General features: G+C 33.2%; 10 protein-coding genes across 10 annotated transcripts; 6 read left to right on the plus strand and 4 right to left on the minus strand.

The window, feature by feature from the left end:
* Positions 1–927: 927 nt before the first annotated feature.
* NAEGRDRAFT_28968 (uncharacterized protein) lies at positions 928–1,936 on the plus strand (the record flags this gene model as incomplete). The annotated part of the gene is made up of 2 exons (XM_002683132.1): positions 928–1,072; positions 1,149–1,936. 2 exons carry the CDS (start codon positions 928–930, stop codon positions 1,934–1,936), a joined length of 933 nt encoding a protein of 310 aa, XP_002683178.1.
* Positions 1,937–2,712: 776 nt separating this feature from the next.
* Positions 2,713–4,155, plus strand: NAEGRDRAFT_61397 (uncharacterized protein; the record flags this gene model as incomplete). The annotated part of the gene is made up of 3 exons (XM_002683133.1): positions 2,713–2,854; positions 2,896–3,123; positions 3,170–4,155. The coding sequence occupies 3 exons, from the start codon at positions 2,713–2,715 to the stop codon at positions 4,153–4,155; spliced, it is 1,356 nt and encodes a 451-aa protein (XP_002683179.1).
* Positions 4,156–4,316: 161 nt separating this feature from the next.
* NAEGRDRAFT_45126 (uncharacterized protein) lies at positions 4,317–4,724 on the minus strand (the record flags this gene model as incomplete). The annotated part of the gene is made up of 1 exon (XM_002683456.1): positions 4,317–4,724. The coding sequence occupies one exon, from the start codon at positions 4,722–4,724 to the stop codon at positions 4,317–4,319; it is 408 nt and encodes a 135-aa protein (XP_002683502.1).
* Positions 4,725–5,803: 1,079 nt separating this feature from the next.
* Positions 5,804–6,990, minus strand: NAEGRDRAFT_29407 (uncharacterized protein; the record flags this gene model as incomplete). The annotated part of the gene is made up of 3 exons (XM_002683457.1): positions 5,804–6,210; positions 6,258–6,697; positions 6,749–6,990. Coding segments are annotated over 3 exons (1,089 nt in total), but the record flags the coding sequence as incomplete, so codon positions are not given.
* A 203-nt stretch (positions 6,991–7,193) lies between these two features.
* NAEGRDRAFT_77774 (mannose-p-dolichol utilization defect 1 protein) lies at positions 7,194–8,099 on the minus strand (the record flags this gene model as incomplete). The annotated part of the gene is made up of 3 exons (XM_002683458.1): positions 7,194–7,700; positions 7,760–7,842; positions 7,888–8,099. The coding sequence occupies 3 exons, from the start codon at positions 8,097–8,099 to the stop codon at positions 7,219–7,221; spliced, it is 777 nt and encodes a 258-aa protein (XP_002683504.1). The 3' UTR covers positions 7,194–7,218.
* A 659-nt stretch (positions 8,100–8,758) lies between these two features.
* Positions 8,759–9,793, minus strand: NAEGRDRAFT_61401 (uncharacterized protein; the record flags this gene model as incomplete). Its single annotated transcript, XM_002683459.1, has 1 exon — positions 8,759–9,793. One exon carries the CDS (start codon positions 9,791–9,793, stop codon positions 8,759–8,761), a length of 1,035 nt encoding a protein of 344 aa, XP_002683505.1.
* A 222-nt stretch (positions 9,794–10,015) lies between these two features.
* NAEGRDRAFT_56505 (SRP40 domain-containing protein) lies at positions 10,016–12,460 on the plus strand (the record flags this gene model as incomplete). The annotated part of the gene is made up of 2 exons (XM_002683134.1): positions 10,016–10,312; positions 10,364–12,460. 2 exons carry the CDS (start codon positions 10,016–10,018, stop codon positions 12,458–12,460), a joined length of 2,394 nt encoding a protein of 797 aa, XP_002683180.1.
* Positions 12,461–15,996: 3,536 nt separating this feature from the next.
* On the plus strand, positions 15,997–17,490 carry NAEGRDRAFT_61403 (uncharacterized protein; the record flags this gene model as incomplete). The annotated part of the gene is made up of 1 exon (XM_002683135.1): positions 15,997–17,490. One exon carries the CDS (start codon positions 15,997–15,999, stop codon positions 17,488–17,490), a length of 1,494 nt encoding a protein of 497 aa, XP_002683181.1.
* Positions 17,491–17,585: 95 nt separating this feature from the next.
* Positions 17,586–19,309, plus strand: NAEGRDRAFT_34718 (hydroxymethyltransferase; the record flags this gene model as incomplete). The annotated part of the gene is made up of 3 exons (XM_002683136.1): positions 17,586–17,816; positions 17,968–18,248; positions 18,292–19,309. 3 exons carry the CDS (start codon positions 17,586–17,588, stop codon positions 19,283–19,285), a joined length of 1,506 nt encoding a protein of 501 aa, XP_002683182.1. The 3' UTR covers positions 19,286–19,309.
* A 159-nt stretch (positions 19,310–19,468) lies between these two features.
* On the plus strand, positions 19,469–20,633 carry NAEGRDRAFT_61405 (uncharacterized protein; the record flags this gene model as incomplete). The annotated part of the gene is made up of 2 exons (XM_002683137.1): positions 19,469–19,902; positions 19,973–20,633. The coding sequence occupies 2 exons, from the start codon at positions 19,469–19,471 to the stop codon at positions 20,631–20,633; spliced, it is 1,095 nt and encodes a 364-aa protein (XP_002683183.1).
* Positions 20,634–20,795: the final 162 nt, after the last annotated feature.

The raw sequence follows: 20,795 nt of genomic DNA on the forward strand, positions 1-20,795 counted from the left end.
TTAAATGTCAAGAAAAAAAAAGAAAAGAGTGGAAGGCTTTAAAAATAGTTGAAAATGATATTGAATACGAATTAAGTGCTGTAAGTGTTTAGAAATTGACTTGTTTCAAAATAGGAAAGTGTAAAAAATTCATTAATATTAGACATGAGAATTTGGCACCCGTTGAAGATTATGGAATGTTGGAAAATGAGCTTTTCATCCTTATGCCTTTCTATGAAGATGGTGATTTGACCACATTTATTAATGAAAAGGGCCACTCCCTGTCTGATAAGAACATTATTCAAATATTCCACCAAATAGCAGAATCATTGGCCCACTTGCACAAACTCAAAATTATCCACAGAGATATCAAATTGAAGAATATTTTTGTTTCGAACTATGAAAAGATTAGTGGTGATATTCATGTTGTTTTGGGAGATTTTGGATGTTTTCTTGATTTGGAAAGCCAGAATGATAATCAACACTTGTTAGGGTCTGAGAGTTATAGACCTCCTGAAAAAGAGCAGACAACTAAGGCCGATGTTTGGAGTCTTGGTGTTTGTATTCTTCAACTAGTGTTAATTCAACAAAAGAGCTCCCTAAATCTCACCAGTGAAATTCTCTTTAACCAAGAGGATAAGCAAAAACTTTTCCAATCAATATCTGTAAGTTTTGTAATTTTGAATCAAATAATTTATTCTTCAAAGGATTCTGATTTGAAAGATGTTCTCACCAAATGCTTAGACTCAACATTCTCATCTCGCATTGACAGTTATGAACTCTCTAACACTTTGAGAATTCTCACTAAAGTTTATTCTCCAGCAAAAGCAGGAACACAGAGTTCGTTATCTAAAAACTATTTTTAAATCCTAGTTCATCTTTTTTTCACTTTAAAAAAATACACAATATTACTTTTACATTGTACATTACTTTAAATACTTTTTTAAAATGATCAAGACTGTTGCTGTTTTACATCCGGAATTAGTTGATTCCTTGAAAAAGGTTAGAGAACAAAGAGCCTTCAATGTAGAAGAATGGATCGATAAAAAGACAGATTTATTTAATGATTATATGAAGAGATGTGGTTTGAAGGGTAAGTTTATTGTCGGTAATCATGGCTGACTTTGTATTTGATAAATTGTACTACACATGATCGGATTGATAAATAGCTTGTCTCGTATCTGTTTCTGGTGGCGTAGACAGTGCTGTTACATTTGCTTTGGCAGAAAGAGCAATGAGAAAACCAAATTCACCAATTAAACAACTACTTGGTGTTGCTCAACCTATCAAATCAACAGAAAAGATTTGGAAGAGAGCTCTTGAGCTTGAACAAGCATACGGATCAACAGAAGGTGTTAGAGTTGTCTCAGTTGATCAAAGTGAAATTCACACACAAATTCAAGAAAGAACAGAAGAAGCTCTCGGTATTAAGAGTGGAGATTTTGCAAGTGGACAACTCAAATCATATATGAGAACACCTGTTGGTTTCTTTGCTGCTCAATTATTGAGTCAAGCTGGTTTTCCATGTGTAGTTTTAGGAACTGGTAATTTCGATGAAGATGGTTACTTGTTCTATTTCTGTAAGGCTGGTGATGGTGTTGCTGATGTTCAATTAATTGCTGATTTGCACAAATCTGAAGTTTTCCAAGTTGGTCATGCTCTTAAAGTTCCACTTTCAATTCTTGAAGCTCCACCAAGTGCTGATTTATGGTCTGGTCAAACTGATGAAAATGAATTGGGTTTTCCATATGACTTTGTTGAACTCATGACTGAATTAATGGTAAAGACTGAAGAAGAACAAAAAGCTATCAAACAATCATGGAGTCCAGAAGCACTCAATCAATTCGAAGAATTATCTGCTGAAGCCAAACTTGTACATAAGAGAAATAATCACAAGGCCAAGTATCCATTGAATCTTAACCTCATTCACCCAGTGGGTGACAATTTTTCTTTCTAAATAAACTTTAAAGAATAAACTTTTTTTCTAACCTTTACAGTTTGCCTTTAAAGTACTGTTTACAATTGTAGTAAACTACTAAACTTGTAATTCAAACAAAACTAAACTTCAAAAAAAACAACTACTACACAACATGAATGCCACACACCAACAAACAATTATACCAACCTCAAAAAGTTTAGTTCAAACTATTGGCAACCAACAAGTAAAAAGTCTATACTTGTATAATTATTCAAATACTGTGTTCCAAATAAGTACATTCTACAAGGACATAGAGGGACAAGATTATGAGGAACAGGTTGACGAAGAGTTATTTGTCAAACCATTTGATTGGTATTTTATAAAACCAAAAACTCATCATAATCGAGAAATGCACATTCTTGGTATTCAGTTACAAGATATCACACACAATGTCAATAGTTGTACTTTTTTACTGAGTGAACTAGTGACAAATTTGAAACATTATTGGAAGGATGAAATGCTCAATCTTCACGACATCAAGTACTCTATTGATTTCAATAATTATAGGCAAGATTTGAATGAGAATGACAATATTTTTGTAATTACTAAACATGTTGGTGAGAATATTAATTTATATTATTATAAAAATAAGTAAATAAATTAGATTTAATTGGTGTCAAAAATTATCCTCAACAACAAACCGCATTGTTAAAAGAGAATCATCAAATGATAGAATATATATTCAATTTTTTGATAATCTCTGATAACACAAAATGGATGATAAAATTAGAATTTTTAAATTTTAAAAATACAAGATGAGCATGCTTCCGAATTCACTTCTTACTCAAGGACAAGCTCCACCTCGCGAGAAACTCTTTGCTAAATCCAATGGATTGGGAGCAGAACAGAACATGACAGCAAAGAGAAGACAAGGATCAAATTTACAATTTGAAGCAAGTAGGTTTCCATACTTATAAAAATTTATATATTATTTAAAGTGTTGAGTACTTCAATTCCATCATTATTTGATATGTGTATTAAATTATTACAGAATAATATTGATGATCTACCAACTTTGGAAAATATTGAAGATGAAATTGTCATTCGTATTTTAAGTAATTGTGAACCACACAAATTGGAAGAAATTGAGAGAAAGAATGAGGAGGAAAATGTAATTTTACAAACTGATGTATTATGGAAAAGATTAGTAACTAAAGATTTTGGAGGTAAGGATTTTGGAAATTGAAACATTTCAACAATCAAATTGTTTAGCTGGGCTTCTTTCTAAAAGTTCCGAATACATACAAGAAACCAGACCACATAAGGAACTTTATAATGAATTGAATAGAGAAAGAATGGAAAGAGAGTACAAAATTCAAAAGATCAAGGAAGATTCAAAACGTATGAAACAGTCATCAACACGAATGATTGGAGCCAAGACAGTAGGTTCCTCTCAAACAATCAATTCTACCAGTTCAAATCCTGTTACTCAAACCAAACATATTGCCAAAACTATAGATCCAATTAGACAACCATCAAGAATTAGAAACTCCTCAACAAGAAGTAGAATATCCAGTTCATCATCTTCAAATGATAGACCAAGAACTACTTCCTCTGCTCCTAGCGGTTCTAAAAAGAGCAAATTGTGGACAAGTTCACTTGGTGGTGACTCTGCAGTCGTGAGAAAAAAACCAGAACAAACAAAAAGCTCTGTATTTATTCCAGGAAATGTAACAGCTGCTACCAGAAATCCACCAATGAACATGAATCGATACACTCCACCACCACTCTCTACTAGTGCACCTCTTGTATATAGACAGCCTGTTGTTGTTTCCAAAGCCAATACTATTGACTACACAAAGAAACGACCATCTTCACCTCCTCAATCAGATACAATTGCTGGATCACCTGTTGTAAGCCATAGCTATGTGGAAAATGTTTTTGGCAAAGAGACATCGAAGAGATTTGAAAAGGTAAAACGCCAAGCAACCAATGACTCAACCAAACTCAGAGATTCTGCTCGTCGAGGTGTACCTCAAAGCATGCAACCTCCAACCTCTAGCAGTAGTTTTAATCATCGTGTATCAAATCAACCTAAACCATCACATCCTCCTCCATCATCTCATAGCTCTTCCTCTCTTGCTCCTCCCCAAAAGAAAGCCAAACCAAACAACTCTTATACACCCCCTCCTTCAAGATCCACACCACCTTCTGCCAGATCTTCTGAGCTCAATTTCACAATTCCAAAGAGAAGATAATAATTGATTTTTCTTGTAAATTTTTATTGTCACAATAAACGTTTTGAGCAATTTTCAAAGGATTTGAATTAAGCAGCAATTTTCAGTAAGAATTTTTCCTCTCGATCCTTGGCACTATTTCACATATTATTTTGTCGTCATTAGTTCTTTGTACTGGTTTTTTAACCAAAGTAATAGACTGTATTGTCAGTGCTTGAGGTATTTCTATTAGTATTATGAAGTTGGTTAACAGGTCCAAAACAATTAGGGTGTTGCAGGTTTTCAAGTATTGTCTCATCAAGATCGTTCTCATTAATAGAGCCCTCAGATTTAGTGGTTTTAACTTTGTGATGTTTTTGAGATGAGTTAATTGGAGGTAATTTAACAACAGCTGATCTCTGTGATCTAAATTCCTTCACCATCATTCTTCTTCTCAGCATGGAGTCATCATCGTATACGACTCGAGGAAGAATTCTTTGACAAGTTGAATACTCGCTCAGTGGCTTAATGGCCGTTCTGTTTTTATACTTTTCATCAAAGCAATACTCTTCCTCAATACTCTTCATCATTTGGCTTGCGAATCCTCCCATCTTGAATGTCTAATTGTTTTTTTTTGGTTCTGAACGCATTATTCATTTTGCAGCCCATATGTTCGGTTGGTGATCCTCGAACTTAACAAAGTGGATTAAGTTGTCTTTTTTATAACAGTAAAACGCACAACCACACCAAATAAGTTTAGATCTTCTACAAGTGAGGATTGTGAGGAATTTATTTTTTTTTTTGCACAACCTCACACTTCCCTCTCCACCTTCTAGAGAGATTATTGGCCAAGAGTAGTTGTAGGGATTGTTGTTGAGAAATCTCAATTGAGGGGTGTTGAGGAGAGGTCTGCTCGTTTTTGGTCATCCGCAAAGGAGACTGTTTTGGACGGTGCTATATTCTTCCTAAGGTAAGGTGTGATGGAGAAATTCATTTGGGATTGATGATTCTCCAAACAGTATTGAATAAAAGTCTTTGAGAAACCTGGGAAAGACACTTCAGTTTCATTGAATAATTGGGAGATTTTTTCACATTGTTCCTGTAAGATAACTTCAGAGTTTGGCTGGGGTGTATCAATGAATTGGTAATTACTTGCAACCGATTGTAAACTAGCCTCAACCACACTTGACAGCAACTTTTTGCTAAAAGGATCAATAGATGAGGAGATTGATAATTTTCTTTGAGATGCATAGAGATCTTTCTTTTCTCTGTCTATCATAATTTCTCTACTCTTTTCGTACACTGGAGTAGTCTCTGGTTCTTCGGAATGAGTATGAATATCATCTTCTTCAATAACTACTTCATTAAAATTATCAGTAAATTCTGTATCTTCTTCCTCTGCAGAAATAGAAGTTTTTTTAAATTCCACAATCTTAATCGAAGATGGCACTATCTTCATTGTTCCATACTCTGTTTCACTATCTGACGGATCTGAAATCTCATCATCTGAAGTTGAAGAAGAATCAGTATCCTTTTCCTCTTCACTAGATGTTCCACCACCTTCTCCCTTGAAGGAATTCTTATTACTGTTTAGCTCCTTTGACAAATCCGAAACTAGCTCATTAAGCTTGTGAACAGAGGTTGTCTTTTTCTTTCTTCTCATAACAGTACTTCTAAAATCCCAAAAATTATTTTCTCCTTCTCCCTCCTCAGAAGAATCAAATGAGCTGTCTGATGAATCAGTTGAACTATTAGAGTCCTTGGACTTGTCTCTCATCTCCCTCTTCTTTTCAATCAATTCTATTAGACTACTATTCTTTTTTGCTGATTTTATAAATCTATGTTTCAGTAACTCCTTTGCTGATTGTCTTTCTGAAGGATCCTTTTTCAAACATAGGGAAACAAACTCTTTGAAAGTCTTTGAAAATTTTCCCTCCAGTGTCGGTGGCTCATTCTTTGGAATCAGAAACAATATCCTCATTGGATCATCTCCATAATATGGAGGAGATCCCTTTGCCATTTCAATAGCAGTTATACCAAGAGACCAAATATCAGCCTTTTCAGTGTAACCTGATTGTTTAATAACCTCAGGAGCCACTATTATTCCTCAAAATAAGCGATTGTATTGAACTTGGAATACTTACTCCAAAATGGTGTTCCTACAAAAGAATGTCTCTTATTGATTGTACTCGATAGTTGTCCAGCCACACCTAAATCCGCTAATTTAACATTTCCGTCCTCGCTCAATAAAACATTTGCTGCCTTTATATCTCTATGGATCAATCCAATAGCATGTAAATATTCCAGACCAAGCAACATTTCTCTCAATATTATTGCTATATATTTCTCATCAAATTTTCCTCCATTTGGTTTCATAAGATCCAACACTGACCCTCCACTCAGATACTCCATCACAATTAATAATTTGGTATCCTGAACAATTGAACCATAGACTGAAACGACATAGGATGACGAACATTGCAACAGAATATGAATCTCTTTTTGTATATCCTCAATATCATCCTCTGCCTTTTCTAAATCTATTGACTTTACAGCAACTATTTGTCCAGTTTTCTTATTCCTCCTATTATCAGAATATTAAAATGTCACCAAGATCCAAATGACATGAACATACATTTTGTACACTTCTCCAAAAGATCCCTTTCCAACTCGTTCCAATTTTTCATAATCGGAGCTATTTGCAGAGAAAGGTGCCTCTGCCTCTCTGAAATGATGATGAATATTTGATGATCCTCCTATGCTACCAACATTCGAAGAGTTAGAAGAGACTGATGAAACAGAATCTAAGGAGGTTAAACTGTTGGCCACAATACTTGAAATTGGTATTCCTTCAGAGACAAATGTTTGAGGTGGCATATTATTATTTACAATTTTAAACTCGTATAATTATTTCAATGATTATTACTACAATTAATTCAAGCATCAACACAAAGTGATGGCTTTTTTTTTAAGGAGAGATGTTTGTGGCGCCTTGTAATAGGAATTTATGAGTTTGACTACAATGTATTTTAACTAGTAACTCTTTTTGTTTAAGGGAGAATGTCCACAAAGATCATTGGTTTTGTTTTTACATGTTCTCTGTGTTTATTCTATTTTAGCGGATTTTTTCTTCTTTGGTGTTGTGCTAGCAGCAGTTGAAGACTCTGGTTTTTCGGTGCTGGTGGTAGTGGTTGTATTTCCCTTAATCATGTTATAATAAATAATTTGAGCCATGATGATACCGTTCAAAGCAACAGCCAAACCAGCAGTAATCAACATGAGTTGGTCGTCAACTTCTTGCAAGGTTGTAAACAAACGAGCAGATGAACCAGCAACTTGCATAAAGGTAGTACTGAAACTTAAGGCACCAACACCACCTTGAGAGAAGTTCTTGATGATTTGAGGAACTCTAGAAAAGATGAAGAGTGGAAGAGTGAGAGCAAACAATGATCCAATAACAGTTTCAGTTACATAAATTGTATCGAAAATGACAAAGTAGAAAAATACAGGGAATGCAACACTTGAGAAGGAAAAGACAATATCATTCTTCTTTGAGTAAACAAAGAAAAAGACGAGAATGATAATATCTGCATTATACAAATAAATTGAAAGTAAATGAATGTTTTTGTTATCATTAAAAACTTACTTTGGATGATCATGAAAATATATTCGCCATAGGTACTAAATGGATAACCACTACGATAGTTGTATCCAAGAGTAATGACTTGACTATTTGATCCGATAATTAATACAGTTGTCTCACTTTAAACATACCTGTATATTTCCAAGATAAACATTAAAGCAGACAATCCTTCAACTGATGACTTTTTCATGATGGTAATAATTTGTGGAACCTTGTAAAGAACTGATCCGAGAATGACCAAAGTTCCCAACAATTTGGACAAAATTAATTTCAAACAATCGGCAGCAAAAAGGCTCTCTGCACATTTCTCACTATTCAAAAATTGTTGAACAAATTCACTCATTTTTTAATAATCCTAATCTTGGCTCTCAATAACAACAAGTTTTACAAGTATTCTATTCAATATTTGAGCATTTATACTACAACCAAGCAAAGGCAGTCATTCTACTTCGCCAACCAACAATTATTCATAATTGATAACAATAATATTAAAAAAAATGCTCAAGAATTTATTCCAAAATTCCGCCAAAAACGTCTTCCGTCGTTCCAACAAGACAAACATCAACAGCAGATTCCAAGCACGTTCTTCTGCTACATCATCAGGAAATGCCAAGATGTCTGCCACTGGTTGGGTTTATGAATCACCTAACTTGGCCCAATATACTGCTTTGAAGGGTGCTATGGTTTCTATTTGTATGCGTGGATTGTACGTGTGGAACCTCGTCATGTTGATGGGAGAAATGTACGTAGTAATTCTTAGACAATAATTTATTTATTATTTGAATTATTTAAATTATTTACTGATATTACTTTAACGTCAAATTTCAATTATTTATTTTATTATTGGATTGGTTTTATTTGGAATTAGTGCTTTCTATCCATTCAGTCTTACTGATTTGCTAAGAGGAAAGAAGAGATGTTAAATTGTACAACATAATAAACCTTCAATCAAGGGAATCATAATTATTAAAATGGATTATATTACATAATTTACAAAATGATTCAAGAAAGATACAATTGTCTAAATATGTCAAGGAATTGATTAATTGACATGTTTGCACCTCCACATTGCTCAGTGGCATACTCATAAACGAGCTCAAAGTCTACACCTTCTTCTTCAACAATCAAAGTCACATATTCCTTCAATTCATCTTTTGGAAGTGGTTTATCTCTTTCTTCAACAGTTGTTCGATATGATAATGTTTCAGTTGCACCAATGTCCTTCTTGTTTTGAATGCCAAATGTCATATGTTCAGTTCCAGGAAGGAATGGTGCTCTCATTCCCTTATCAATATTGTGGTCAACTCCATAGCCATACCCTCTAATACAATCAATTGATCCCCATTCGTCAGGCTTATTTGTCATTCCAAACACCTTTCCATCCAATGGATCTTCATTTGGAACCGGCTCATCATGTACGAGTTGTCCAGCTGTTGGTGCTTGGTAATAAGTAGAGACTGTCTTTTTTGCTCCATCAACTTCTGGTTCCAAAACCTTTCCAAATCTAAAGTGTGTTGGGTCTCTTATTGGAGTTTTATCCCAAACATAATTCCTGTTAACTTGTTCTCCAGCTTCCCATGCTTGATGAGAAAGTTTGTACAATTCATTTCTTTCCTTCTCCATTTCATTTTGATCATACCTATCTATTGGGTAGAGAATATTCTTAGCACTCTCAGAGTAGTCAGTTTTAATACCAAACACCGAATCACCCTTAGCATGATTGTTTATAAAATTAGTATGTTTCGCGGAATGGCCAACTGGTTCTCTCTTGTAAATGGCCTCCTTCTTCTCCTTATAATACGAAACAAGGGGAGGTTCATTAGGATGAATACAATCCGAGGCAGCGCCATTACTACTTTCAATTTTTCCAAATCTTGTTGGGGGAACATAGTTTGAATCCGGATCATTTTTTGTGTCATATCCATACTTTGCATTTACTAGAGAATCTGAAACCTTATTCCTCAACAACATTTCATTGCTGGCTCCGAATGATTTGTATTGAGGGAAGGCATCCCTTATCTTTCCGCTTTCACTCATTTTTTTTAAAAATGTCAAGTTGAACTGTATACTGTTTGGCGCCAAAATACTAGCTGTCACTGTTACTCTCCAAGGAAACCAGGTGAAAACTCCTTTTTTTAAATATATCAATTAAATTTTCAGCTATTTTGTGTGTTCAATTCTGTTGTCAAAGAAATATGAAAGATAATTTGAAACACAAGCGAAAAGAAGGCAGGTAAAAGAAAAATTTGAAGAAAAAAAATGAAAGGTTTTACATCTGAAGAACAACAGAATTATGCCCAACACCAAATGGACGTCTCCAACAAGGGACACAAGGGATTGGGATTCTCCTCTGCAAAGAAATCATCCTCCACACAACAGCCAGCTGGTAAACATACTATTCTTGGTGGAAAGGTCTCTTCAACCACTTTCCGTATCTCACCAAGCAAGAAGCAAAAACAAGAAAAGTTGAAAAAGTTGTACCCAGCCATTTATGACTTTTTAGTTTATTGTGAATTGGATAATGTTGCTAAAGTTTTTGCTGAAACCACTGAAATGGTAAGTTGAACATTTTGTGAATCTTTGATCACTTAGTAATAATTTAAATAGGAAAATTTTGAAGAATTAAACATGCCAAAGGTTATGGAAGTTTATGAAGAACATTTTGCCAAGTATGGAATTGATCTTTATGGCGACTTTTTGAACTTGGGAGCTGCTTTAAAGCTTGCTAAATCAACTAATACAATGACTGACGATGAATCATCAACAAAGAAGGCACCAACTTCTACTACATCTGCTTCCACAAGTCAATCCACAGAATCTTCTCCAAAGAAGAAATTTAGAAAGACCAAATCTGATTCATCATCTTCATCGTCATCATCAGATTCTGATTCCGATGCTGAAATGAAAGAAACACCAAAGGAAACACAAAAGTCCAAGAAGGAATCCAGCTCATCAGATTCTTCATCTGATGAAGAAATGAAAGATACCAAGCCTACTCAAACTAAGCCAGCTATCTCAAAGAAGGATTCTTCCTCATCTAGCTCTTCATCATCAAGTGAAGATGAGATGAAGCCAACACAAACCAAGCCAGCTGTGACAAAGAAGGATTCATCATCCGATTCAAGTTCTGACAGCTCATCAGAAGATGAAAAGAAACCAGTTAGTAAGCCAGCTGTACAAGTCAAGCCTATTGTCACAAAGAAGGATTCATCAGATTCAAGCTCTGACTCTTCATCATCAGAAGATGAAAAGAAACCAACTCCAAAACCAGCTGTTGAAACTAAGCCTATTGTCACAAAGAAGGATTCTTCAAGCTCTGATAGTTCTGACTCTTCATCATCAGAAGACGAAAAGAAGAAGCCAGCTATCAAACCAACCGTCACAAAGAAGGATTCATCATCTGATTCAAGCTCTGATTCATCTGATGAAGAAATGAAGGATGCCAAGCCTACTCAAACTAAGCCAGCTATCTCAAAGAAGGATTCTTCAAGCTCAGACAGTTCCGACTCTTCAGAAGATGAAAAGAAACCAGTTAGTAAGCCAGCTGTTCAATCAAAGCCAGTAACTAAGAAGGATTCTTCATCTGATTCCAGCTCTGACTCTTCAGATGATGAAAAGAAACCAACTCCAAAACCAACTGAAACTAAACAAGTCATAACAAAGAAGGATTCATCTGATTCATCTGATTCCAGCTCTGACTCTTCAGAAGATGAAAAGAAACCAGTTAGTAAGCCTATTCAACCAAAGCCAGTAACTAAGAAGGATTCCTCATCTGATTCTGATTCATCATCCTCTTCAGAAGATGAAAAGAAACCAACTCCAAAACCAACTGAAACTAAACCAGTCATAACAAAGAAGGATTCCTCATCTGATTCTGATTCCAGCTCTGACTCTTCAGATGACGAAAAGAAGCCAGCTACCAAACCAATTATCCAATCTAAACCAACCAAGAAAGATTCTTCATCCGATTCTGATTCATCATCCTCTTCAGAAGATGAAAAGAAACCAGTTAGTAAGCCAGCTGTTCAAACCAAACCTATTGCTGCAAAGAAGGATTCATCAGATTCAAGCTCTGACTCTTCATCAGAAGATGAAAAGAAACCAACTCCAAAACCAACTGAAACTAAACCAGTCATAACAAAGAAGGATTCCTCATCTGATTCTGATTCCAGCTCTGACTCTTCAGATGACGAAAAGAAGCCAGTTAGTAAGCCAGCTGTTCAACCAAAGCCAGTAACTAAGAAGGATTCTTCATCTGATTCTGATTCATCATCCTCTTCAGAAGACGAAAAGAAACCAGCTGTTAAGGCAGTAGAAAAGAAACAAGCTAGCTCTTCATCAGATTCTAGCTCATCTGATGAAGAAATGAAAGAATCTTCTGATGCTTTGAAGAGAAAGAGAGAAGATACTGAGGAACAAGTTGAAGAACAAACTGATGCCAAGAAGAACAAGTTTGAAAATGAAAACAATAGAGGTGTCCCATATCAAAGAGTAAAGAGAGACGAAGTCAAATTCCAAGATGAAAGATTATCAGTAAGATCATACAGTTTTGGTTCTCATGGCGAAAGAGCTGTCAGAGATTTGGGCCCAACTAAAGGAAAGGACTTTAGAGCAGCTAAAACAAAGAAAAAGAAGAGTACGTATAGAGGAGGTGCTTTGGATGTCAATGTTGTTAGAAGCATCAAGTTTAATAATAACAAGTAAATAATTTTGATAATTTTTACTGTGTTTTAGTTCTTATCAACAAATTAATATCATTATTTAAGGACGTTAAAAATAATTTCAAATTACTCTTTCCACCCTGAATAGAGTTATTATTTGTTAGCAAAATACTAATGTGGTATTTAAGGATCCAAATCCCACGCGACTCCTTTGCAGTGACCAAGAAAAACAAATAAATTTTTGAGGTCATCATTTTTCATGTTTTCACAATAAATATTAATATACATTTATTGTAAGCTTAAATCATTTTCTTTGACACATCATTGAATGCATCTGACTTTTTGTTATTGTTAAAGCTTTTTCTTGCAGTTAGAAAAGCAATTTCAAAAACATCCATAACATTTTCAATATATAATTTGCTGTTCTCATCATTAACATTTGCCACTTCTAATTCATGATAACTCTTGCTTCTTAATTATAGTGGTTTTTTGAACAATGCCTAATGATGTTGGATACTAAATATGAAAAAAACAAGATGATAATGTTGTGAACATTTTAATAACTCTTCAGAGGTTGTTTTATGCTGTAACGAAATGATCATAATGATTTATGAATCATGTGCTTAGAACCTATAACAAAAATATCTAAATCAACAGTTCTATACTTTGACATGTAGGTGAAATCATTTTCATGCCCTTTTGGATGTCTAGTAGGGTTGTTAAATAATTTTGCTATTGAGGGTGGTGATTGAAGAGCCCTAGTAATTGTAATAGCTTTCATCATCAAATGGATCAATTTTTGAAAAAGATGTTACTCATCCTCTTAAAACAAAAACATTAAATCAAAGTTGTCCATATGGACAAGGGTAACAATATTAGTACTATTCATCATTGTGTTTGTCTTATGTTGTTCTAATTTGAATAACCAATCGAAATGCTTATATGTAGTTGTAGTCATTTTTTATCAAATATGAAAATGTAAATTTTACTAAAACCTACCCAATATCACATTGTGTTAATAGGTAATTTGTAAAAAAGTTGGAACAATGATGTCTAATGAATATTGCATGTAGAAATATTTGTTTGTTGTTTTTATGGTCTTGGTTGTCTTGTTATTACTTTCACCCTCTTTCTGAAATATATTACGCGTGTAACTATGAGATATACATCATTACAAAAACACAATACATAATCCCATTGTGCTTGTTGTATGTTTGAATCATCGAACAATTTAGAGAAAAGGAAATTGAAATTTTCTAATATACTAACAGAAAAATAATCGCATCTCTCTAAGTTACACGTGTAGATTAATTGGTAGGAATAATAATAATTCAAAAAACTTAAAAAACCATTAAAAACAAATCTGCTTTGGATAATTGGTTATCCAAATGAAAATATCATTTTACCACATTATCTGTCTCCAAATTGGATATGATTAAATGAAATCCAATAAAATAATATTAACTTATTATATCTGAAATTTCTATTGAAATCTTATTCTGTGTTAGAGTGGGAATTCTTTAGCCGCTTGTGGTAATTGAGTATAATGAGTAATTTTATTCCTTTCATTTACTCTTTCTTGGTAGTACCGTTTGGTGGTTTAGTGTTTCTCAATCTTAATTCGAGTTTGAATATAATTTTTGTATATTTTCACAATTTATTTTGTTGTTATATATATATATATATGTGAACAAAAATTATATTTATCTATGTTAGAAAAATCATTTCCCTATTATTCTTCATCATACTCCTCATCATGCAGTTAAAATTTAATTTGATTGCAATAATCTAAATGATTAAAAGTACTTTCTTTTTATTAGAAATCAAGTTACCAGCATTAATTGTCTTAAAAATCAATGTTGTTCAACAACTTCTATCATATTTATTGGAATCTTGATGATCCAATTTTATTCCATACCATGTTTACCATTTAATATCGAGTAGTAAAAATATGTAAATTAAAAAATGGAAAAAATGTTTTTTTGAAAAAAATTTCGATAAAAACTAGAAATTTATTAGTATTTCAATGAAAAATACGAATTTTCATACATGCGTTGGTGGGATATGTTTGTCATATTAGATATTTAATAAAAATAAAATAAAAATTTTCGCATGCATATATATATATTTATGTATATATACATCCGAAAAAATTTTTGTTGAAAGTTGGTTTATAAGATGGTGGTTAAATTGGTTTATCTGAAAAATCATTTAATGTGATGTTAGATATAAAGATAATGAAATTAATTGAAAATTAAGAAGCAAAAATAAATTTTCAAAAATTTTATCGATTTGAAATTTAGAAAAGCTTAACAAAGTAATATAAAATACAAAGACCATTAATTTTTAAAAATCTTCTAAAGTTGGTATTATCATTATGAAGATTATTGATTGGAAGTAATAATCTTTATGGTAAATTCAAAGAAAATGAATTCAAAGAAAAAACAAACTTTGTAAAAATATTACAAAAACACTGTTATTAGAAGTATTAAAAGTAGAGTTGTGATAGTTGTTTATTAAAACAAAGAAAAACTCTTACACCAAGAAATAGACAACTAGATTCATGGAGGTTGATGGAGTGATAAGTTTAAAAATATATTTAAACAAAATCCCAATAAAATTCGATATGTTTTGCCTGAGATGGGTGGGGTGGTAATGGTATTTCTGAAAACTCTATTATTAACTAATTCTTATTTATTTAAAGCACAACTCATTTGATTAAAAAGGTCAACAAATGATCCTATCTTGTTCCTGCTGGTGTTTGAATTGATTTTGTTGTGAGTAAATTGATTTTTTTTTACTACATTTCAGAATTACAGATATAGCTTTTCTTTACAATAATCCATCTTAAACCACTTTTTGGATGTTGGTGACTAAAAAATCAGCAAAAAGCGAAGTTTGGGATAGATATTAATATAGCATCATACTTATAATTATATTCTTGCTCTTCTGAAAATAAAAACTTACATTTCAAACCTCATCCACAGAAAATAAAATAATTTATCGTTCGTAATATTTGGGAGTGGTATATAAAGGTGTTTGTATTAATAATGAGCTTTTCGGCAATTAAGAACTCTGTGTAACACTTGATGATTTGGGTTTAGATTGAGTGTTGTTGAGGGGGAGTGTGTTTTAAATAGGCAAATAGGAATTTTGAGTTTTTGGGAGGGATAGTTGTTTCAGTAGTTTGGATCAAGTTTACTAAAATAAAAAACAAAAAACTCGCAGAAACTAGAGTAATTTTAACATATCTTGTATTTCCTTTAGAATCAAGTAATTTATTAGTATTTCAATGAAAAATACAATTAAGCAAACGTAGGTATTGTGAGTTTCTAGAAACCGTTAATTTATTGGTTGGAATAAATCTTGGGAGAACAATTATTTCCATTGAAGTTTCAGTGTTTTCTTTAAAATATTGAATTTTTAATAGGTTTATTGAAGAAGATATTTTACAGGTTCGTGATTTTCAAATTTCTGAGAAAACTAAAATGAGATAGAATATTTATTGGCACAGTAAGTGAAAGAAGTGTAGTATGTTTTAAAAAAAGAAACGAATTATTTAAAATCTGAAACAAAAAAATGTACAATCCGCCAGAGGATACTAGTTCGGAACAACAATTTCATCCTATCTCATGTAAAAATTGCAAACGTTTGCACAAAACTTGCAACAAAAGGTATCCAACTTGTAGCGGGTGTGAATGGAGAAACATTAGATGCGAATATGAGAAACCAAAGAGAGTAACGAACAAGAAGAAAACAAAGTCAGAAGTAACCTCCATTCAATGGATTGCAAATACGGAACAAAAAACTAGTGATAATATGGATCCATTATCGGATTGGATTGAAATTAGAAAATATATTGATCAGTATTTTACAATATTGCATGAAATTAAATTTATTGAAAAAGAAGAGTTAGAACTTTATATGTTGAGGAGTGATAACTCAGCACAACTGCCCAACTTTAAACAGATACGTGCTTTATTCTATTGTATAGTGGCACATTTGACACAAATATTAGCTCTTGAATGTGCTGATGATTCACTGAACAGAGCTGTTGAAGCTGTACGTGAGTTTTTCAACGAATACTCTAATTTTTATGTGGCTTGTTCTTATGGATTATTGGCATTGGTTGAAGTTGGGTATGGAAGGGTGAAGAATGCCAGATTCTATTTGAAATTTGTTGATTTTTATATGGATGAACTTGCAAAGGAAGATAGGAATAATTATTATGTTGTTAATTTACAAAAATTACAAATAGTTGTATGTGTGGATGCGAAATTTGATTCTTCTGTGAGCTGTGTTGTTAGAGATTGGTTTTATATTTTAGGAAAATATATTGGTATCGAGCTCCCAAAAGAATGGAAAGATTTTATTGTTCAAGAAATAGATGAAAATAATTACATACTATTTATTCAAATGCTGCAAGCACTCATTCAAATAGGAAAGTTAAATCTAAAAGATGAAAAAACAGTAAGATTTTATAACGAAACTGCAGACATGCTTTATCATGGAATACGCATAAGAATTCTTACTGAGATGAACAAGAGTCCAGAGTTGGTGGAAGAAAGTGCCTTGAAAATTGTTCATTTAACTGAGTCAGATATGTTTTCGGTATCTCCTGGATTTCTATCAAACTCTATTGCTGCATCTGCAAAAGTAATTCTTCACATAGTTAGACTGATAGAAATGGGCCATAGAAAGAATTGTGATGAATTTTCGATACATGGACCAATTAATTATTTTCAAATTTTATCTAAAATTTACAGAGGCTTGCAAATTATGGGAAAACGATTCAGGAAAGTATTTCTTCTTCAGGGTTCAACAATCAAGGAAATTGAAATTATTTTAAATCAATATTCTCTTAATTCTCCTTTGACAAGAGTTGATATGAACAATATTTCGTCAGAAAATAGTGGACCATCAATTACAGAATTCTTCCAGATTATTTCAGCAAATAAGGACACTTCTGAATATGAACGAATGCAATATGAGCGAAATGTATTCAATATTTTACAACATATACAATTGCCTAATAGCAAACCAACAAGTAATTACCCACCTATGGGTTTGTAAATAAATTATTAAATCATAAACTCCAATTAAATAAATAATAGAAATGAAGCTTACAACAACAGCAAACAATCAATTCTGATTTCTGTTAAAAAAAAATGCAAACTACCAAACGTTCCGTTTCCGTGGTTACTTCCTCCTTGAAGCGCACTCTTGCCAGTGGTCAAAAGAGAAATTTCTCATCAGGTATCGTTAACAATGGTGTTAACACTGAAAAATGGGCTGCACAATTGAATGCCTCTTTAAAGGATGTTGATCCTGAATTGTTTGATATCATTGAACACGAAAAGAATAGACAATACAAGGGTTTGCAATTGATTCCATCAGAGGTAAATATATTTTAATTATAATTTTGATCATAAAATTTCGGAACGATAATTAATTTGGAATATTATATTTAAACATTTGATGACGATTCATAAACAATTAATACCAACAACAATTTAAATAATACCAATACTTGTTTAATAATAATAACAGAACTTTACTTCCAAGGCCGTTTTGGATGCTTTGGGATCTGTCATGCAAAACAAGTACAGTGAAGGTTATCCAGGAAAGCGTTATTATGGTGGTAATGAATATATTGACATGTCTGAATCTCTCTGTCAAAAGAGAGCCCTTGAAGCATTCAATTTAGATCCAAAGGAATGGGGTGTTAACGTTCAAAGTTTGAGTGGTTCTCCAGCTAACTTTTATGTTTACACTGCTTTACTTCAACCTCATGATAGAATTCTCTCATTGGATTTGCCACATGGAGGCCAGTAAGTTTTTTTCACACATACACTCAATTCAATCTTTCCTTAGTCTTTCACATGGTTACCAAACTCCAACAAAGAAAATTTCTGCAGTCAGTATCTATTTTGAAACATTAGGATACAGATTGAATGAAGAAACTGGTTTGATTGATTATGCCAAGATGGAAGAATTGGCTGATTATTATAGACCAAAGTTGGTTGTTGCTGGTGCTAGTGCTTATTCTCGTTTGATTGATTATGCTGCCTTCAGAAAGGTTTGCGATAAGCATAATGCTTACCTTGTTTCTGATATGGCTCACATCAGTGGTTTGGTTGCTGCTGGTGTTATTCCATCACCATTTGAACACTCACATGTTGTCACTACTACTACTCACAAGAGTTTGAGAGGACCAAGAGGCGCCATGATCTTCTACAGAAAGTCAATTGAAGGTCTCGAGGATAAGATTAATGCTGCTGTTTTCCCAGGTCATCAAGGTGGTCCACACAATCATACCATCTCTGCTTTGGCTGTTGCCTTAAAGATGGCTACAACCCCAGAGTACAAGGAATATCAAGAACAAGTTTTGAAGAATTGTAAAGTTTTGACTGAAGAAATGAAAAAGTTGGGCTACAAGATTGTCAGTGATGGTACTGATAACCACTTGCTCCTTGTTGATTTGAGAAATAAGGGTGTAGATGGTGCTAGAGTTGAAGCTGTTCTTGAACGTTCGAGCATTGCTGTCAATAAGAATACCGTCCCAGGTGATAAATCTGCTATGGTTCCAGGTGGTATCAGAATGGGTTCACCTGCTTTGACAACCAGAGGATTTTTGGAAACTGACTTTGCTCAAGTTGCCCAATTTGTTCATGAGGGTATTCAAATTGCTCAAAAGACTAAGGTTGAACTTGAAAAGCAAGGTCTCAAGAAGGTTAAGGACTTTAAGGATCATTTGGATCAAAACCCAGACGCTGTTGGTATTACTCAATTGAGAAATAAGATTGAATCATTCAGCAAGTCATTCCCATCCATTGGTTTTGACAAGGAATTCATGAAATACAAATAAATCAAATAGCTTTAAACTCATAATTACTAGATATAGAATATGATATATTTAAAAGATCAAAAGTATACTTTCCATCTTTGGAGATTGAAATTAACATTCGTTCCATTTTTGTAACATGAACCAGAAAAGTTACAATAAATAGTGAATCACATCAGAAGAGTATTTAATATTCTTTTAGAAAAAATGAAATCCCTCTGTTTGAACGTTACGTTTTGTTTTCATACCTTCTTTGAGATTCTTCAATCACTATGTCACCTGTTATTATTCAGTACTGCAATCATGTTTAGAGAGCATGCAGAGAGAATGAATTCCCATCTCCTATTGAATCGATCAGTGATGTACTTGGTTATTGGAGTTTCCTTGATGTTATTAATTCTACTTAAGGTTTTTGTTTGGGTTTCTTCAATTTTGACCTTTAGAAAATTGTCATACAGAGTTGAAACTGACTACCATCCACTCTCCTCTGATGAATGTTCATCAGTCAAGTTGGTAGAAAGAGTCAATTCAAGATCATGGATTCAAAACATCAGATTATTGTACTATATTAGAAAATCCATTCATTCTAACATTTTTGTGTTTGCCTTATCAACAATTTCATTTGCCTCTATGGTTTCTTGGTATGTTGTTTTTTCGTTTATTCTAATGTTCAATATTGTACGAATCAACTTGTTGTTACTTTTCCATTAGTGTAACGTTGAGTATTCTCTTCATTCTATACTATTACACTATTGAATATGTCTTGATCACTTGTATTACTTCACTTGTTGTAACTATTTTAAGCATACCAATCAATACTTTCCTCTTCCTTCATTCCTTCATCAATGAATCTCTCAACAAGTTGGGTCACACAGCTGGAGAGTCATCAAACCCTCAACATGATGAAGAAAACAAATTCACTCACAACACAACCATTCAAACACCTCGTTCCACCATGTCTCAAGATGAAAAGGGAAATGAAACGTCCTATGAATCTTCCATACTTTCTGGAGGTGATGGTTATTCAATTATTAATAGTGAAACATCTCATCTTATTACAAGTGGTGGTGGTGGAGCAATATTTGAGAGAGATCACAATTCTTTGGAGGATAAAGATGAGAATGAGGCAAGGCCCTTCTTTACTACCTCAACAAGTTCCTCTCCAATGCAAATCAAATTAGATCATCACCATCAACAACAATTTGATAATCCATTGCAAGGAACCTCCAATTTCACTAATTTGGTTCAGGATGATCCACCCCAAGAAATTCAAAAACCACAACAAGTCAAACCAAAAAACAATAATGCAAATAATAAGAAACTAAAGAAGAAGAAGAAACAAAATCTAGCCCAAATTGAAACTCTTAATTAGATGATGGTCCATGCATGATATGAAGTGAAAATAAAACATAAATTCAATCAGTTAAACTGCCCTACTAGTCTCTAAAAGTGAAGGGAAGAAACAAAAGATCTTACCTAAATCACAAATCAAAAAAAATCTTTTATTTCATGTGGATATAATAATATTTAACCA

Source organism: Naegleria gruberi (assembly GCF_000004985.1).
Source record: "Naegleria gruberi genomic scaffold NAEGRscaffold_1, whole genome shotgun sequence".
Classification (NCBI taxonomy): Eukaryota; Heterolobosea; class Eutetramitea; order Acrasida; family Naegleriidae; genus Naegleria; species Naegleria gruberi.